The sequence below is a fragment of the Amblyomma maculatum genome, chromosome 11 (assembly GCF_055883805.1).
Source record: "Amblyomma maculatum isolate TAMU_Amacu chromosome 11, ASM5588380v1, whole genome shotgun sequence".
Lineage (NCBI taxonomy): Eukaryota > Metazoa > Arthropoda > Arachnida > Ixodida > Ixodidae > Amblyomma > Amblyomma maculatum.
Genome location: NC_139354.1, coordinates 15742595 through 15763536, shown reverse-complemented (window position 1 = coordinate 15763536; position 20942 = coordinate 15742595). Strand labels below are relative to the sequence as shown.

The 20942-nt window shown below is 42.8% G+C and overlaps 1 protein-coding gene across 4 annotated transcripts in view; it reads left to right on the top strand.

Moving 5' to 3' along the window:
• Positions 1–15904, top strand: part of LOC146172925 (TNF receptor-associated factor 6-like) — a 28991-nt gene extending 13087 nt beyond the window's left edge. For 2 of the 4 annotated variants that reach the window (XM_084584120.1, XM_084584119.1), the window contains 7 exons: positions 1878–1952; positions 7125–7202; positions 8774–8866; positions 9867–9926; positions 10891–10941; positions 12597–12662; positions 13629–15904. In XM_084584120.1, the coding sequence (XP_084440246.1) occupies positions 1878–1952; positions 7125–7202; positions 8774–8866; positions 9867–9926; positions 10891–10941; positions 12597–12662; positions 13629–13661 (456 nt within the window). In that variant the 3' untranslated portion in view covers positions 13662–15904. The remainder of the gene's footprint in view (positions 1–1877; positions 1953–7124; positions 7203–8773; positions 8867–9866; positions 9927–10890; positions 10942–12596; positions 12663–13628) is intronic. The other 2 variants (XM_084584122.1, XM_084584121.1) reach the window with 2 other exon arrangements.
• Positions 15905–20942: the final 5038 nt, after the last annotated feature.

Below are 20942 nucleotides of genomic sequence, written 5' to 3'. Positions count from 1 at the left end.
TCTTTACTAGGCGGTCAAGGCTAACCATTGCTCTCTTTCCCAGAAGCAGGCGTCTCCTAATTTCATGGCTGCAGTCTCCTTCCGAGGTAATCTTGGAGCCCAAGAAGAGAAAATCTGTCACAGCTTCCACTTCTTGTCCCTTGATGCTCCAGGAATTGATAGGGCAAGACGCCATGATCTTTGTCTTTTTAATGTTCAGTTTAAGCCCAAACTTCTCACTCTCTTGTACGCGCATCAGAAGTCTCTTGAGTTCCGCTTCACTTTCTGCCATTAAAGTGGTATCATCCGCATATCTAAGGTTGTTGATACGTTTTCCAGCAATCTTCACTCCAGCTGAAGACTCGTCCAGACCGGCCTTCCTCATGATGCACTCTGCATATAGGTTAAATAGGCAGGACGACAGTATGCGGCCTTGCCTCACTCCTTTCTCAATCGGAAACCAATCAGTAAGACCATGCCCAGTTCTGACTGTGGCCTCTTGCCCTTCATACAGGTTCCTGAGGAGACAGATGAGGTGAATTGGAACTCCCATCTCTTGGAGAGCTCGCCACAATCTGCTGTGATCTACGCAGTCAAATGCTTTCGCATAATCAATAAAGCAGAAGTAGATGGGTTTCTGGAACTCTCTTGCTTTTTCCATGATCCAGCGAAGGTTGGCAACTTGGTCTCTAGTTCCTCTGCCCTTGCGAAACCCAGCTTGCATGTCCGGAAGCTCCCGATCCACATACTGCTGCAGCCTACCTTGCAGGATTTTTAACATCGCCTTGCTAGCATGCGAAATAAGCGCGATCGTGCGGTAGTTGGAACAATCTTTGGCACTGCCTTTCTTTGGAATGGGGATGTAAACTGACCTCCTCCAGTCCTGTGGCCACTGCAGGGTATATATATATATATATATATATATATATATATATATATATATATATATATATATATATATATATATATATATATATGTGCATGTCATTTTTCTTTTCCATCTGCCTGCACATATTAGAAGAAAGGATATTTCCAACCACGTAGAATGCCTGTTCAGCTGAAACCAACGATAAACGTTACACTACTATTGTAATATAACTATTACGCCTCATTATGACTATAATGATTTAATTTTCTACTCCCCTAACGTTGAGAATAATGCTTGAACGCTTGCTGCCGGGCGCAACTATCCAAAAATTAATCAAAACAGCATTCAACAAATTCTGCATTTTTATTTGACAGGAACTGTGGAGCGCAGTTTAGATAAATTTTATAAATTTGAAAATGTTAGGTAACAAACCAGATGCCTCTTTGAACAATGCGGCGTTCAGGGTCTTTGATCTGTTGGCATTTAATCAAGTTGCGCAATCTTCATCGTCTGTATGCTGACGCCGAATGTTCTGTGCAAGTCTCTGTTTTTAAACCAGCAGCTAAACTTAGATGTGTATTTTCTTTGGCAAGCGTACCTGCTGAAGCGATCATTCTACCAGACTTCGTCTCAGAAGCAGGCTTACTAAACTATGCCTCTGCGGTAATTTGTACCAGCACAATTAGGCAACTGGTGATACTACCACATTATTCAATGCCTTTAAGTAGGGTCCTTCAGTATAGCGCTCTGCGAATAACCTTACCTTAAACCTTACCTTACCACCACATCCTTAAAGCCCACTACGGCAACGAAGTTAGCGCAACAGTGGGTTCGTATACCTTTGATTTTATGCTATCAATATAGCTCGCAAAATTATGATTCATAGTGCTGTGAGTAGCCTGTTAGAGATAGTAAATATAGAAACTACAATAGATTGCAATGTCACTTTTGTTATTGAAAGAAATATCTGCACAACTCTCGATGTCTTACCCTGCTGTCCCTCATGGTGTGATATCTTTTCCATCATTAGGCACATGAAACCAACTGCCCTCAGCGTCCAGGCGCCTGCGAACACTGCCGAAAGCAGTTCACAACTTACTTACAGGTAACGTGTTCAAATTTCACATTTTGCGGCAATTGCGTTAGCTTTGGTCTTTAGTGTGTGCCCTTTGCACATTCACGCCTGTTTGAATCCAGCACATTATACATCAGATTGAACTTGCTGTGTGAATTTTGATATGGCGTTGTAGTTACAATTCATCTTTAAACGCAGTTTCGTGGCTTCGATTGCTATCAACCAGGCACAAAGAGCAGGTCTGCATTTGTAGAGACCCATTGTTGTTGGTAACCAAATGATACTATCAATTGTGAAATGTATCGGTGATGCTTTCTTCTACAGCACTGACCCATAGTTCGTTTTGCTTTGAGGATCCAAGTTCATTAAAGCAGAACGTTTTAAACCAGAAATATCTATTTTTAATTCATTTTTAGGTTTACTGGCTTACTTTGAGATGAACTTAAAAATAATTTCGAAGCGTTAAGGTTGTGAAGAGGTGTTTTACGGGTTTGAATATATTCAAAAGAAACTCTTTTTAAGGACATTGTATTTATATTTGATCCCCCCCCCCCCCCCGCGCTCATTCCTTAAAAGAAAACTTTTATGAGCTAAAATGAAATTTTAAATCGAATGAAATAACTCAGGTTTGATTTGGTTTAGAGGGTTCAACACGTCAAGCAATTCTGGCTATGTTGGACGTCGTTATGAAGGGCTGTAGATAATTTCTATCGCTTGAGGTATTACACCGCGCACTGATATAGCAGAGTAAACGGGCGCCTTGCATTTTGCCTTCATAGAAGTGCGAGCTCCGTTAGCCAGTTCACACCCGGCCGTTACGGTTTTGGGTTCGAGGGCTCTAGCGACTGAGCCACCGCGTCATGTTAATGAGCGTGATCAAGTCAAATTAGTTTTTGCTTCTAAAGTAACACGTACTCTGACAGCAAAAGCGAGACTTCGGGTGGCCGCCGTGAAGAGGCTTAGCTACGGTCTCGTCATAAAAAAATCGGCTTGCCATGACATTAAATTCTCGTTACCTCTATGCCACGGGCAGGAGCTGCCAACTGGGGTGGCTCCTTTCATATGGGAGGGTGCTATCAGCATCAGCCTGCCGCCAGAGCTAAACAAGAACTAATTTTCTTTTTCCTTTAGGATCAAGAGCTTTTATAATCTTTGGACCATGTAGATTATAAGGCTTCTCCCATAGTTACTAATGAGAAACACTCTCCTGACTCTCGTTTGTATTACCCTTTATCAATACGATCCTGTGATATGCCATTTGCAATGTGAAAGAAAGACCAACCTTAAAGCGGCGGCATGTTCTTCATCTACGACGCCATGTTTGTTCTTATCATTGTGAGCGAGTGAACGGTTAAGTGTTAAGGAAATTTTCAAACATTGAAAAGCGTTTAGAATGTGCACGCACATATGGGTATTACCGCGGTCGAAAGACTGGCTGTTTGAGGCGTTGCGTACGTTTGTCGGCGTCTGCTGGGTGTCCAATGTAGGTTGTTAAACTGCAATCCAGTCAACTCGAATGCCATTTGAGAGCAACGCACGTTGTTTGTCTGGCCTTACATCATTCTTCTCTGACGTCATTCTACACCGATAGATCGTTACGGCCTGCTCGGCAAAAGTGCGAATGTTTAAAGCTAACATTAACGTACTGCGGTAAAGATGCCAGCAGCATTACTGCAACAATTTAACAAGACTTATATTTATAATTATGTGTCAAAACAATAACATCTGTTACTATAATAACTCGTGTGATAATAAACACTTTAAGCGATGCATATGAAGTGGTTACAGATAATTTCATCCCCAGATGAAAAAGTAAGCTTGAGCGTAAAACAAGGTGTAAGCAAGTAAGCGCACAAGAAAGGAAGAAGGCTGGCTAACATCTCTCATAAGCGATCCCTGTACACAATAAGGCAGATTCCTAAACCATATTGACAGTCAGAGAGCCAATGATACCAAAACAAAACTGCAGCATGTCCCAGCAGTTCATGTCAACAAAGCAAGCTGAAAGAAGTAACATAACGGTCGTCTCTCACGATGTGTGCATAACGTTATGAAAACACTCCAAGTTAGAGATAAGACTCGATGCAAAATACTTTGCCAATCTGGATTTCGTTGATGTCATTGCGTTTTTAAGTAATTGAGAATACGAACTGTTAAGGATGATTGGTGATCTGGACAGACGAAGCAGAAAGGTAGGCCTTAAAATAATAAGCAGAACATTTAGGTTCTCTTCAACAGCCTCGGAAAGGAGCAGCAGTTTACATTAGGTGGTGAGGCTCTGGAACTGCTAAGGGAATATGTAGAGTCAGTGTGGGTAATACGAGAAGATCCGGACCACGAAAAGGAACTAGCAAAATCAGACTGGGGAGCGCATTTGGCAAGTACTCGCAGATCATGATCAGCAGGATACCAGTATCCCTCAAAAGGCAACTATACAACGGCTATATCTTAGCGGCACTCCCTATGGAGCAGAAATATGAACCGTAACAAAACAGGTTCTACTTTAATTGAGTTCAATGCAGAGCGCCTTGAAATGGAAAATGTTTGATGTAGCGTTAAGAGGCAGGAGGCGTATGGAGTGGGTAAGAAAAATAACTCGCGTTAATGACATTAGTTTGTAGGGTTTAACGTCTCAAAGCGACTAAGGCTATGGCAGCCGCTTTAGTGAAGGACTGCGGAAATGTTGACCACCAGGGTTCTTTTACGTGCACCGACATCGTGCAGCAAACCGGCGCATTTTAGTTAATACATGCTAGTAGAAATCAAGAAGAAATGGCCATGTGCAGGACGTGTAGTACGAATAGATAACGGATGGTCACTTACACTAACAAATTTGATTCCAAGGGAAGGAAAGCGTCGCATGGGGTGGCAGTAGTTAGGTGGGCGGAGGAGGTTAAGAAGTTCGCAGTGGTAAGTGCATGCAGCTTGGACCGGACCGGGTTAATTCAAGGGTTATGAAAGTGGCCTTTGCCCTGCAGTGGGTATTGTTCGACTGATCACGATGATCAGAACGCGGGAAAAAGAAACTGGACAAGAAAGGTAATAAAGGAAGTAACGTAAGTTTTTCAGCAGTGCGGTTAACAACGGGTAAGCGAAATAGCTTCATCATTCAAACAATAAAAGACATAGAATGCGAGATCAAGAAAATGCTAATAACTGCAAAGCAGAGTAAAAGCCAGTATTTGAAAACAGATAACGGTTTATACACTCGCTGCAAAGGATAATAAAAAATAGCGAAAGCAAGCAAATACCAAAGGCAAACGTGTTCAAAAAGTCGTACAAGGGAAAGCGACCTAAAATAGACTGAAAACAAAGAACAAAGAAAAACGGTGGAAATTCCATGATCCCGATGTAAACGAAGCTGCACTATTATAAACGTGTGCACGATCGTGGAAAATTAACATTTAGGTATGCGCCAGGAAATCATTTATTTTTGGTGCAATAAAATCGAAGGCGTACTCACTCACCAATCCCATGCCTTCACAGTGTGACAACTCTCAATCAGCTCCCTTTGTGGTTCCTGCTTAGGAGTCGTCAAAAACTTTGCTTGCGTTATTACTTGCTTAAAAGTGTAGTTGAAATAATCCCACTGGAAAGAAATAATTCTTCCGGATTTGGTTTTACCTATAGAAAGGGTTCATTTTCTCGGATAATAAGCCAGTCTTCCGACTGACCAGTGTGCCATGTGCTGAAACACTGGGGCATTTATAAAGTTTGAAATGTAAAAAAAAAAAAAGGAAAACAAATGGCCGAAACTGATTTTCTGTACGCTGGTTGCACGCGGACTGGGCGTATGCATGAATCCAAGATTTTTACTCACTGACACATGCACCGTGCACGAATAGCGTATACTTGTTTTTAAAATTAGTTACTCTTTTGAATACTGCTACACTGCGTCTAGGTAACTCTGTGACGTTATCTGCAAGATAGAAGAAATATTCGATCTCCCAGGGCGATATTTTGCTGTTAACTCGCGTAGTGAATCGGTAGTGTCATTACCGCGAGGGGCGCAGTGCAGCGCTACCATTTGACAGAAATGCTTCAAATGTCCCCAAGCAATGATGCCGTTTTAGTGCGTATGAACTATACGTCTTAATACAACAAAAACAAAAACCCGCCTTTGGAGTTGTGCCTGAAATAGAAAACGAAGAATGCGCGTTCATACGACACAAAACATTTGACGTCATAGTTTAATGACACAGACCAATCCGCGACCGAGAGAACTTCGATTACAAGCAATGCTGTGCTTATCGATTATCTGTACATACTTTCCACTAGAGGGCCTCTATCGGTCGTAAGCTTTGTTCTACGGGCTTGATGTAACCAATCATTTATGGCTGTGTCATCATATGACTTGAGGTCGCATAAAACAAATATCTGCTATTCATGTTGGCTTCTAGCTCGCGACAGGTATTGAAACTTCCACCGTATGCCTTCTCGGCATTCGTATAAAAATTTCACGAAACAATTCATCTACAGCCTTCTGATAGTGTCATGCGATTTTGGGGCATATAGTACGCATCTGCTAGTGAAATTAAAGACTAGCTTATGACAGGAATTCAAACCAATGACTTATACTCCTGCAACTGTATGCCTTCAAACTGAAGTTTCAGCGATTACGACTTATAACACAGCGCGAACCATGCAAGTATAATACGCAAAAACACACACCGAATACAATTTCAACCGAAAAAAAAAAAACATTACATTTGGAAACCTCGCTTTAAGACACTTCACTTGCTGGAGGAGCATATTGCCTTCGACCTCATACTCATAAGCTGGCCTAATTGTCTGTGCCGTACTTTTGTTCAAGGAGAAAACTTCAGAACAGGCCTGCCTGGCATTCCATTCTGAAGGAGATGTTTACCATCCAGAACAGCTATGTCCTGGTGCATTTTGCCGGATATGCGACACTATTGCCCTTTAAGTTGTCATTGTAGCTCCAACTACATCTTAAGCGCATTAACTGTGGTATGCTTGCGAAAAGAAATGTCTTTGAATTTCGAATATTATTGGCCTCAATGCGTGACAAGACAGTTTTTTATTTGAGCAATTTCTCCCTTTCTTTCACGATTATTCAAAAAGCTGAACGAGCTCTTTCACTGGGATAGTAGTTTAATTTGTTTTTGGTTTTGTCATAAGCATATTGCAGGTTAATGAACAAACTGTGAATGTAACATTTTTCTCTTGGTTTTATTTCAGCTTGAGCGAGATCACTACCCCATGTGTCCGAGAATGCCATTATTTTGCCCATATAAGCTACTAGGCTGTGATTATGAGGTAAGGTCCAATACAATAGATAAGTAACATGCTCTGTTCTATGACCTCAATATTTTGGAACTTCAGCTTATGTTAAGTTGACATAAATTTTCGGTTTGTTGTTGCTAACTTCGAAGGGCAAAGTTCACCTTCATATTCGCCTTTGTTTAGATAAGTGGGTTAACGTGGGATGTGAGACGGAATAGGTACGTTGCGTTTTAAGGCGAAAGACTTTAATGCCTCATCGTTATCGAGAAAAGGTTCTCGACAGAAGGCTGTCAGCAGAAGGTTGTTAGCAGAAATGTCACGCGTTTTAGAATGAGAGTTAACAATAAATTAATAAACATTGCCTCCACCTGGAATTGAACCTCCATCCCTCGGATCCCAAGCCGAGCGCTTTCGTTTCATTTTCTGTGTTTGATTTGTCGCAGGGCAAAAATAGCGCAAATACGAAGAAGAAGAGGCAGCCTTCTACATTGCGGGCCAGCTTGGCGCAGTGTTTCTTAACTTTGTTTCAACGAGGTTTTGGCTTTGTTTGGATATCAAATTGTCTGGCTTCTACCTGCTATGAAAGCCTCTCGCTAGACAACCTACTATAGCACCTACGATAATCCAAAGAAGTGTGTATTGTAAATTAAGAATCGCCTAAAAGTAATCGAATGGCAACAATATTGCGAGAAAACTTACTGCTCACCTAAGAAAAAGTGTCACCTGCGTAAGGGGACACGAAGGAAGGCAGATGAATTACTTAATAGGTTTCCTACACAACGCAATGAATTAAAGAACCTTTCACGCATCTGAAATTGTTCGCGTGTGAGCTAATTATTTAGGGCGCACCTAAGTAGTAATATCTCCTCCCCATACACTGCGTCACATGCATTGTACGTACTACACGGGCGACAGACGCACCTGCTCGCGCTGTCTTGCCCCAGGATTTTGCAGATGTTATTTGGGATGACATGTGTTAAATAATCATTCGTTATGGCCACATATTGGATTGTAATGATTGCTGCGCGTGGAATACTGTAATTGCCAGTGACATGGCAGGGATTCCGGGCTATACCAAAAGCTGTAACCCTCATCGACACCTTGCGCAATGGATTGACAGTAATTGCTTATTTCGACTGCCTCATCAAGGAAATAATCTTTGTACGTTCAAGAAGCCACAAAGCGAGAACGTCGATGCAGAATAATACCCGGAATCATCTGTGACTGGTTCACTGAATCAGTGTAAAACGACTCTGAACCTTAACCTGTTAAGTGCAGGGATATCTCAGCCTTCTGTTGTAGTGTCTTTACAGCACGATAATTAACTTTGTCGAATAGCTACGCTGTCCACTCCGCGGGCGTGTAAAAATATGATAGGCTCAGGAGGATTACGGTGGGCACCCTATGTGTGCTGTTTATAAGCGCGAAATCTTTAGGTAACCACTTTTACAGAGGGCGCCACTAGTTTTGTCCATTTGGGGAGCTGCACATCTATTATCGTGTGTTTCGCAAATAGTGTGACAAAGAGCTGCGGAGAACTCTAAATTTTGCGCATGTTCAGAAACATCAGTACCGATCCTAAAGGCGATATAAATGCATTCTAGGGGCCACGATCTGCGATGGCAGAGCATGTTTCAGAAGTCTCTCACTGCAATATTATTGCGGATGCCTTCTGCCGTCAACAAACTGAAATCAAGGTAAGAGAGGCCTGCCAACTTAAGACGGGGGTCCCTGGCTTGGCAAAAAAAAAAAAAAAAAAAAAATATTCCTCCCTGTACGACACAAAACAAGCTCGCCAAACATATGCACATAAGTAATCGCACCTACTGGACTAGAAATATTAATAATACCTTAGTTTTTAAACGGGGAAATTTATATCATTATTGTGTCCTACAAGGTGCACCTATATAATTGCATAATGGTGTGCTTGGACGACGTCCGAGCACTCTAAACTTAGTTTGAGCTGGAATAAAAATTGGCCTGCCAAGGATACTGCAGTGTTAGTAATGAGAAAGCATTTCTTGACTCATGGTGGTAGGACTTAAGTTTGCGACCACGAGATTTTTACAGGAGGTAACGAAGCTAATGATAGCCAGATAATTAACAGAGGATTATTAATGATATTGAGATAGAATACTTAGATAAGACTCATAATGTTCCCCAAGGAGGAATTAGGTCAACATTATTGGTAATCATATGTCGTCGGAAGGTCTGATAAGTAGCTACTGATAAGACAGTGATAGTAAGTCACAGTCTAGTAGTTTGTAACGAGATAAGACAATAAACTAATACTGATGACATGACACAGTTGGAATTCACGTGAACATTAAAGGATAGTTAGATAAGACTGATAGTATTTTTTGTTGGATTTTGTTGCGCTATAACGCTTTTAAAAAGGAGACTTTCTTCGTTTCAAAAACTTATAGCATCTTGTCCCAGACTTCGAACTCCTCAGTGGTACTAACCAGCCATATTTTTCAAGTACAAAAGTTCATTCGTTGATGTTAGTTAATAACCTGTATAATTCGTTCTGCAGCTAATCGCGCCCCTGCAGCAGATAGTTTGTTCCTGGAAATATTTTCTGTTCATTGTTATGTCACTATTGTAAGGAATTAATGCAGCTGTTCGCTGAAACACGCGATATATACTGGTAACCTTAGAAGACGTTGACTAGAAAGAGTTTTTCTTTCCTTCTAGGAGTTGACAAAAGAAAATGCCACCCTCAAAGAACGAATCGGTGACTTACGAGATCTACAGGTAAGCAAAAAAGATCCATATTGCCAACGTTCTGAAAATACTTCGATAGGATAAAACTGTCACCGCAGTACTCATTAAAATTTGATTTTGACTAAAGGCGAATTTTGTGCGGTTTCACCGCCAAACCAGGAGTGTACTTCTGTTTATGAATTTCTGAGAAGGCGCTCAAATTCACACCTGAGCCTATGTTAGGTGACCAATAACACACTAGCTTTTATAAGTAAAGGGAGGCCACTCTTTTTAAGTTTTCTCAACCGAGCGTAATTTCTATAACACGATCTGTCGGGCTAGTTGGTAACGATCCATATGTATCAGCAGCGCGAACACAATCAGAGGAAAAGAAGAATAAGATAGGACAGAGCGCTGAACTTGCAACTTTATTAGAGGAAACTGAAACCCGCACCTATATGCACACCGAGAAGACACCCACCAGGGGGAATTATCACGGCGACGTGACCGTCAGGGCGCACGAGTGAACTGATAGAAACACACGTGTCCGGGACATCAAAAGATTACACGAGGAGCATAGAGGAAACTGAAACCCGCACCTATATGCACACCGAGAAGACACCCACCAGGGGGAATTATCACGGCGACGTGACCGTCAGGGCGCACGAGTGAACTGATAGAAACACACGTGTCCGGGACATCAAAAGATTACACGAGGAGCATCATGATGCTCCTCGTGTAATCTTTTGATGTCCCGGACACGTGTGTTTCTATCAGTTCACTCGTGCGCCCTGACGGTCACGTCGCCGTGATAATTCCCCCTGGTGGGTGTCTTCTCGGTGTGCATATAGGTGCGGGTTTCAGTTTCCTCTAATAAAGTTGCAAGTTCAGCGCTCTGTCCTATCTTATTCTTCTTTTCCTCTGATTGTGTTCGCGCTGCTGATACATACGTAATTTCCAGGTGAACATTTTTTTAATCTAAATACTTTGTTTTTTTCTCGTCTACGAAATGAAGGAGGAAAATGCTGCCTTGAAGAAAAGAGTGTCTGATTTAGAAGTACATCAGGTAAGCTAAACCATACCTGCATGTAAACATTCTTTAATGACTTCATTATGCCAAGACGTGTACAACGGTAGTGTTAAAAACGAAATCGAAATAAAAAGCGCGCCATTGTGTGCTGTTTAGTAGGAAGGATCGACAATCACTTGTGAATTTTAATGGAAAGATTTGAAGGTCATTAGTAGGCATAAATTAGTCACCTGAAAAAGCTTTGGCTCCAGAAAGAGGAAGAATAATGCACTAGTTGGGGGCTGATGGTTATTTCAGGCCATCTTGGTATACTATTGGCAAGCTATTAAATCTGCCGATGTCTACGTTTCACGTACAGTCCTTGCTTCTACTGCTCGTTTAAGGTGATCGGCGCTTGTAAAACGCAAACAAACAGGAATTGTTGAAAGCAAAAGGACCTAGTGGGGTTGTTACTAATTTTGTATTTCCTGTATTTAGCTAAGGCATGTTGCATAGTCGGGGTGGTGGATTGAGAAGAAAAAAAATCTTTACCAACGTAGTGCTAAGATCATCCAGTTGGACAAGTAATAAACGAATTTAGGTAAATGATTAGGTTTATGGTGGAACGAAGCTGGTACAGTGAGGAATTAAACGTCTTCGCTTTGGGAGTTGAGAAAATGATATTGTCGGGGTAGCTGACTCCACCAGTCGTGAAACAATGCGAACAGGTGGTCAGTGAGAACAGCTTTGTACTCCAGTGCAATGGCTTTGGCGTATGCTTAGGTGTGTCGTGAAAAGCAAGATATAGGCTATTGAAGTATGAAGTTGAATCTCCCAAAGCGTCTTGGGCAATGAAGATTGCTATAGTGGAGGGCTACAGAACACCTTAGGCTATCTGTTTATTTTTTTAACCTAGTAGTGATTCTAAGAGACTGTGCTTGAACCCTGAACTCATGTTCATTGAAGTTTGCAATTGTTAATGTAATCCCTCTCAGTACTCTACCAGCGTCAAACAGTGCTTAGAATGCAATTATTGCGGCGTAGGACAGAAACATATATATATATATATATATATATATATATATATATATATATATATATATATATATATATATATATATATATATATATATATGTAGAGAGCGATGGTTAGCCTTGACCGCCTAGTAAAGAGCAGATACATTACACTGCCAACCAAGATCCGTATAACTCGTGCTATGGTCTTTCCAGTTGTGATGTATGGATGCGAGAGTTGGACTGTGAAGAAGGCTGACCGCCGAAGAATTGACGCGTTTGAATTGTGGTGCTGGCGGAGACTCTTGAGAGTTCCTTGGACGGCCAGAAGATCAAATCAGTCGATATTGTCGACCATAAACCCTGACTGCTCAATGGAGGGTCAAATTTTAAAGTTAAAGCTCAGCTACTTTGGTCATCTGATGAGAAGAGAGGAGTCGCTGGAGAAAGATTTGATGTTGGGAAAGGTTGAGGGTAGCCGGAGAAGGGGTAGGCAGCGAACGCAATGGTTAGATGGCATCCTCGAGGCGCTGCAGATGAAGTTATGTGATGTTAGGAAGATAGTGAGAGACCGGAAAGCGTGGCGTGATATGGTCCATAGGGTCACGAAGAGTCGTACACGACTGAACGACTGAACTGAACTGAGGACAGAAACATAGCAAGCGATCTTGATGCCAAATGGTCTTGTTTCACTGTAGAAAGCAGAAGAGTACCTGCGAGGGAACATGGGCGATGCCTTGGAGGACCTTCGTGAGGAAGTGAGAGTACGTACAAACATTCCTCGTTCATGTGTGATTCGCAGACTTTGTTTTTACCACGAGAGCTGTTACCCTGTTCAGCTGCCGCCACCCGATTTCAAGCTTAGTACGCAATGAGAAAATTGCACCGTGGGCGCTCTACTTTGCTGGATTGTACTGAGACCATAATTGTCCTATGGTGACGCGCGCTGCCTTAGGAGAGTGGAAAATATTTCAAAATGCTTTATGATTTTCTCTAAGCGTTTATATTGAGGGTTAAAGTGGTCAACTGAAAAATTTGCGCAGATAATTTCACAGCGCCTGCATTTAAAAAACTACATCTTGAATGTAGGCATAATGAAGCCCATAAAAGTCGAGCATACACAAAACCGTACAGGAAAAAAATGTGCGCGTGCTGTCGGTGAGTTTTACGTTGAACGCGGAATTAAGTAAACTTAGTGATGTTATGTGCTATCTTATTGTCTGAGAAATTCTATTGCTAATAGCACGTGAAGTTTTAAATAAATAAAGTTGTGTCGCTATTTATTTAATGATGTGAGAATATTACACACGGCGCTAAAAATTAGAAAATGTAGAGTTCATGTATGAAAAGGCCGGAGAGTATGCCTTGTTTGTGCTGTATTTGCAGCAAGTAGGCAACCATGCATAGCTTGGCAAAAAGTGATATATCCAAACTCTCGGGCTCCTGGGCTTGCGCTGCACACATGCAGAAAGGACATTTGTAACTGCTTTTGCAATGAGTCGTGGACAGCGGAGAGGTTATATTATGCTAATAACGGGTCCATTTGTGTCTGTGATATGGTTTCTGAGAGTGCACTGATAGGGAACATGCGAGAATGCAAACCCTAAATATACTAAATGCTTACTAGATTGTGAAACTACAGAGCTTTCTTGCATGTGCTAAAACTTTGACAAATGGCAATATGTCACCGACTGTTGGTCTAAATTGTTTATGAGGCTGTTTCTTCGCAGGAATTAAAGGCTGCATCATCGCAGAGGCGCTAAAGAACGAAGATGTCAACCTACTAATCACAGTGCAAGTGTTCCACTTTGGAAGCGCTACTATACAAAGTTCTCAAGAAAAATGACCTGAAGTACATGAAGCAACCTGTATTACGCAAAGCGTACTGGGTTCGTTGAACCGAAAAGCCATTGTTTTACCGCAGTTTAAGAAGGTGCTTTCAAGGCAGAGTGAAAAAAGGCGGAAATATTTGGGTGGCGCCGGCGGAAGGCGTGCGGCGCTCAGCGGAACGCAATTTCTGATTCGTCTTTGCCAACATGGCGCTTCAGCAAGGACTAAAAGTGTGTGGAGAAATGATGGATACCTTGTATAGAGTGTATATGATATATGTAGCGTTGGTTGATTGAGTGCAGTGGGTAATGGTGTGATTGACTGACTATTGTTTAGCAAGTAGTGATTGCTGAGTAGTGAATGAAAGCAGCGTGGTTTAGACTAATAATATAGTGTGTGTGTCACTGAGTTTGGACACGTGTGATTCAACCTTTAGCTGGTACTAATGCGGCAGCGTCTTCTGACATTATGCTGTATACGTGTGAGGATGTGAGGACTTCGTTTTAAGATGTGTCTTCTCGGGATGGTAGTAGTCATTGACTAGGGAGATTACGTAAGATGGGTGCTGAGAAGGCGGAAAAGAATGTTCGGTACGAGGAAGCTGGATGGTTTAAGCGAAGGCGGGATGCCGAGGTGCGAGCATTATTAGTGAGGCAATGAGTGCACTTGCTATCGTATCTGCTCTAAAGGCGAAGCATAGGCGACCTCCTTATTTTTGTTTCTGATAATATGCTTAACTTTGCATCATCGACAATTATAAATATTGTACTGAATAAAAGATTGCCGCCTTTGCAAGGGATTGTGCTAGGGATTGCTGGTGATTGTATATGACGTCACAGCGATGTACTTAGTCGCAAGGAATCGCTACCAAATGTGGCCAGCAATAACCGTTCTCAATCGTGTGACGACCTCACGCCTGAGCAATATATATCCTGAGTTCCGGATAAATATTATTTCTTTGGTATTAAGCAATGAGCCGCTGGAAAATGTGCTTAACTACCGTCATGAAACTGAAAATTCATGTCCTCTTTGTCCTTTAAAAAGAACTCATGCTGTTTTCTGTGGCTAAAGATAGCAAAAGAAGAGAGTCTTGTAGACGGCTGCATGACTGCAGTACCTACAAATGCACCGCACGAAGCTGTTAAATTGAAAATTGCAAAATTGTACGCGTTTAGCCTCAAGCGATATGCTTCAAGTAATAGATATAATATTTCTGATTGTCACCTTATACTGGTGCCTTTATTACCGATTTGGCTATTTATCTATCGTTCATAGTACTCTTAAGCTTGCAGCATTCCTGCGTGCATTCAGCGCCAAAGAATTTCATTATTAAAGTCTTTCAGCTGCATTACACGCCAGAGGTCATGCTCTTTGCACAGCTGACAGCATGTTGGGAATCACTGCGGAGCTTTGTAAACTTCTTTAATGCCGTAACAATTTATACCACCATAACGCTTCTTGGAAGTCTGTTTTTGAGTATAAGTCAGGAACGTTTTTGTACGACCACCCTACTGTGTACGCACTTTGCGCTGAACTGTATATTTGAAACAAACATTCTCAGGGACCGTATTTCTTTCATCCTCTGTAATGATCTCATCAATTGTTTTAGGTGGGATGACATTATGAATTCGGAAGTTGGATGTCACCAATCTGTGTGCACCTTCCCATGTTGATGTCCTTATGTCCAAACTGGTGTCGAAGAGGGTCTACGTTGACTATGGCTACACAGGCACCCGCAATGAGTCCAAGGGCCAGAGAAGAGCAAGAAAGGACCGAGGCTGATGAGAATGGCTGCGCAAGGATGATAAGAGAGAGGGATGAGAGGTACTTCTAGAACTGGCAGTTCCAGCGTTTCTTCCAAAAAGCCTACTTTCTTCTTAGCAAAGATTTATGGCTAGTCCTGCTCGTTGCTGTCATCATATGCGTCATCTTCGCTGCTTGAGGTGGTGTTCAAAGGCCACCTTAAATCAGCCTTCGAGAGGTGACATTCATTTACAGACCTAATTGCTTATTAGTAAAGTTACGGGCGTGATAACTGATATTCATCTAGAAAATAGGTCACAAATTACTTCATTACCAACTATCGATCTTTTTCTCTCACCATTACCTCCGTATCCAACATGTTGCTTTTACCTTTACTAATCTATTGCAATAAACTGCTTTCATGCCTTGTGTATGCCACTAGGCCTTTATATGCTCATGACAAACAATTTTGACGCCGTACTCTGACATCCATGTATTTACTTATATCCCCTAAACTGATCTCGAATCCTTGGAAAACTGGTTCCGCAGTAATTGTTTGACCATTAACGATAATAAGGCACGTTTTCATTTTTTTTTTCAATCGTCATAAGCCTTATCTATGCTTGTATATTGTCTCTTAAACTACCTCATGTCGCGATCAAGTGAGTTTTTTTCGCCATTGTTGTCGGCACTGATAATCCATTTACCACATAACTGATTCATGCAGAGAGGTTCCTTGCAGCAGAAAAGCTCTACTCAAAACTGTATTCTATTTCAGCACTCAAACGTTGTTAACTCTGCATTATGCTTTTACTCATAGATATATCAACTACTGGATTGCATCTTGGGGCAGCTCATACTGTAGTCACCTTTCGTCACTGTTTAATATCGGAAAGGAAGCACATTGCACATCATGACATTTTTTTCCCGCCAGTCACCCACGCCGCCTTTTTCAAAGAACGTGGTGTGCTTCCACTTTCATCCATGCGTGTTTACTGTATGGATGTTTTTTTTTCGATGTTTTTTACAGAAATGTATCTTTGCAACCTTTTTCCTCCTTTATTTACGCCGTCAAATACACTATACACCTTTTCTTGTTGTAAGAAGCTTGCTTAGTCGAAAGTTAAAACCAATAACGGTAAGCAACGTCTACAGTGTCTACCATAGCATTGTGGAATTCATTACCCGAAGGCATAGAATGTAAACCTCAATTTTCTGCCCCCCCCCCCAAAAAAAAAAAAAAAAAACATTTCCTCATGTCATCCCACACGCAGTGCTTTTCTCCCGTTGTTTTAGCACATAAATGTTTTGAGCGCGCTTGTACAAAATGTACCGGGAGCTCATACTACCCAGCTAGGTATCATTCTTAAATCCATTTTTATGCAACATTTTTCTTTTGCGCTCCAGCTGCCCCTTTTTAGATTTCTGCGTATATTCCAGTTATGCGTACTTGTATATTACAAAATGTTTTGTTTGATGCCTTGGGACCTCCTCCTGTATATCTACCTTTTTCAAGTTAGAAGTTGATGCTTCTGAAACACAACTGAATTAAAAACAAAGGGAGTCCTATAACTAGGGTATTCTACTGGTTAGCCACTAATGCATGTTAGGATAGTGTTCGAAAGCTTTCTCCCATGAAATAAAATTTCGTGGTGAGCCCAAAGAAATAATGCTTGAAAACATGTTTCTACGGCTACCTTCGGTCCGGTTCTGACATTTATTTACTTTCATTGCAACATTGATTTTATTGTATTAGCTGCATAGTACTGTTGACTGTAAGCAGTGCTGTAAGTGCGTGCGTGCGTGCGTTTGTAAAGGCAAAGCTATGGTACGCGAAGGCAGACACGAAGTAAGGTTTAACATAGTATTTGGTGTTGAATTTTCATCTTTTCATATTTTCAACTTTAGATGTAAGAATTACTGATCTGAAGAGGTTGTTGGCAAACTGCAGACTACGAGAATAACAGGCTGTCTGTATCCGGCGCACGTTGCTTAAGTTTTCCGAATAAGCAGCGTTTCTTACTCCCTGACTAATAATCCTAGAAAGTTCGATCTTCATCGGTCCAGTTCATCTCGGAGGAGAAGCACGAGTTGGCAGCACCTGTCGTTTCATTTGGTTTGTGACAGTACACAGCCCACCGACCAATCAGTATTCGCCAGTGACATCTACCAACTGGCACCTGCGAGGAAAAAAGTTAGGGTTTTCACTCACAATGCCACCGGCTTTCTTTTGTTCATATCGGAAGCTCGCGTCACCCTATTTCAACGATTCAGCGCCTCCTTCGACTCTCACCAAACTTCTTGGGGCGAACAACAGCGGTTCGACATCATATCGACACCGACCTCCATGTAGCACTGCGTCAGCGCTCCTACCAAGTCCCAGTCGCTGAACTCCGCGTCATCGATGACCAAGTGAGTGACATGCTCGAACGCGGAGTGATCCAGCCTTCTCACAGCCTGTGGGCATCAACCGTAATGCTAGTAAAGTTCTGCGTCGACTACCATCGGCTCAACAAAATTACTCGGAAGGTCGTTTATCCCCTCCCTCGCATCGATGACGGACTGTGCGCAGGAAGCTAAATACTTTTCTTCGCTTGGCCTCCGCTCTGGCTATTGGCAGGTGTCAATGGTTGAAGCCGACCACCAGAAAACCGCATTGATAATGCCTGAGAGCATATATATGAATTTTAAGTCATGCCTTTCGGTTTGTGCAGCGCTCCAGCCACATTTGAGCGCATGATGACCAACATCGTCCGCGGGCTGAAACGGCAGATATGTCTCTGCTACATAGATGATGATGTCATCTTCTTGAAGGGCTAAGCAGCTCTTCTTCTTCGCCTCGAGAGTGTTCTTCGACATCTGAGCGACGCAGGCTTGCAGCTAAATTTGAAGTGCCGGTTTGGTGCTCGACAGCTGATCATACACGGTCACGTCGTGTCCATGGACGGAGTCCTGTCGGATTCAGCCAAGCTTCGTGCAATGGCGCAATTTCCCTGGCCCACCTCATTGAAAGAACTGCGCAGCTTTGTATGGCTTTGCTCGTATTTCTGCCGCCTCGTCAGAAATTTTGCCGAAATTATTGCCCCCTTACCCAGCTTCTTGCTGGGAGCCCCGACTTGTCTGCCAGATCGCCTGAATTTGGTAATACTTTCACTTCGCTGCGCCGACTTCGGACTTCCTCACCGACATTACGCCATTTCGACCCCTTCGCTCCTACTGAACTTCCCACGGTTGCCAGCGGCATCGGTATCGGTGCCGTTCTCACTCAGCGTAATCCTGGTTTCCCTGAGTATACGTCGCTTCTTACGTCAGTTGGGCCCTGACCAAAGCAGAGACCAACTATACAGTAACAGAAAAAGAATGTCGCGGTTGTTTCGGCCATCACTAAGGTTCGCTTTTACTTATATGGTCTGCCATTCGATGTCATAACATTACCATGCTCTGAGCTGACTGTCGTCCCTCAAAAATCCTTCCAGCCGCCTCGCCCGCTGGGATCTGCGTTTACAAGACTATGACATTCGTGTCCTTTATCGCTGTAGTCGCAAGCACTCCGACGCAGACGCTATATCCTGCTCCCCTGTTACCTCTGACCTTGAACCACACTCTGTAACCGGCCTCACGCTTTGCACCCTTGAAATCATGGATATGGCATGTGAGCAGCGCAAGGATCCCTGGATTGCTTCAATCACGAACGTTCTGGCCAACAAGTCAAAGTGCCTCCTTTCTGTAGTTCTCCGAAGTGAAGCCCATCACTTTACTAAACGTTACAATCTGCTTTACCACCGAAATTACCTCCCTGATGGCTGAAAATGGCTGCTCGTTATTCCCCCACATCTCCGCTTGGTCGTTTGCACTAGCTATCACGATGATCCACAGTGCGCACATGCTGGATTCCTGAAAACATTTACTCGCCTATATCGTGATTACTGGCAGGGCATGTATCATTTTGTTCGCCAGTATGCTCGCTCTTGTATCAACTGTCAGTGGCGCAGTAATGCACCGCACCCTCCAGCTCCCCTGCAGCCTATAACGTGTCCACGCATGTTATTCGCACGTGTTGGAAACGACCTTTATGGGCCTCTTCCCTGCTTTTCCGCTGGCAACTGGTGGATAACTGTTGCCATCGACCACCTCGCCAGATATGCTGAAACGGCTGCTTTACCAGCTGCCATAGCCTTTGACAGCGCTGGATTCATCATTGAGAGCCGCATCCTGCGTCACGGTGCGCCGCAGTAATTGCTGAGTGATCATGGTCACGCATGTTTGTCTGATGTCATAGAAACCCTTCTCTAGGAGTGCAATGTTGTTCATCGTAAGACGTCTTCCTACCGTCCCCAGACAAATGGAATGGCCGAGCGATTTAATCCGACCCTCGGAGACATGATGGCTATGTATGTTTCTTCCACCGACTCCAGTTGGGACCATGTGCTACCATTTATAGCCTACGCCTACAATTCTGCTACTCAAGCGAATACCGGTTTCTTGCCTTATTTTCTTCTGTATGGCCGGGAACCTTCTTGCACAATGGACGCCTTACCATCCTGACATCTCCGAATTGACAAATATTTCTTAAGCCGTTGCCTGTGACGAAAAGTGTCGTCAGATCGCACGTAAAATCACAACTCTAAGCCAGTGCCACCAGAAAAACAACCTCGCCGGTTCCACAAGTCTGACACCTGCTTATAGTCCCGACTCGTTGGTGTGGCTATGGGTGCCCTTTCTATCTCAGGACAGTTGCCGAAGCTTTTGAGTCGATAGCAGGGACCCTATGGTGCGCGTAAAAAAAAAATTTCCGGTTAATTACCATATCGAGCTCCTCCCGCCGTCAACAGATCACCACCGCCGAGAACGTGAAATTGTCCACATTGACCGCCTCAAATCGTACTATGACCCTGCCATCATGGCCTGGCTTAATCCGCCAGGATAGCGTCTTTCTACAGGGGAGTATTGAAAGAGAGATACTTGACCTGTGAAAAAGCAGCAAGAAGAGGAAGACTGAGACGTCGCCGAAGACGATGAATTTGTGAAGACAAAGCGGAGAAAGCTCGAGCTGTCTCTGTAGAACGCTGACCTTCGTAGCAGCAACGATAAGATAAATATATTGGTGTACAAACTACTTTAACCGCCTCATTACAGAATGTATAGGCAAGTAAGAGAAGAGTGGAGACGAGATGTGTCATCGGTAAGATTTCGAACACTGGCGATGTGGAACGTGCCGCGCTACAGGGCATAGAAAAAAAACCTCTTGGGTCGTATATTTTTGACAAACACTGCACGTAGGAAATGTTAACTCTCCTTTAGCACAAAACCTATACATTGTCGTAGGAACTGTTATAGATATTTGGTCCAGGTATCTATAACCTATCATACTATAAATTTTCTTTAGCTGACCATAAGATAATGTTATACCTGACAACTGAAAGTGCTAGAGACTGCAGTACATAGGCATCCAAAGTTCATAGAGTAGGTTC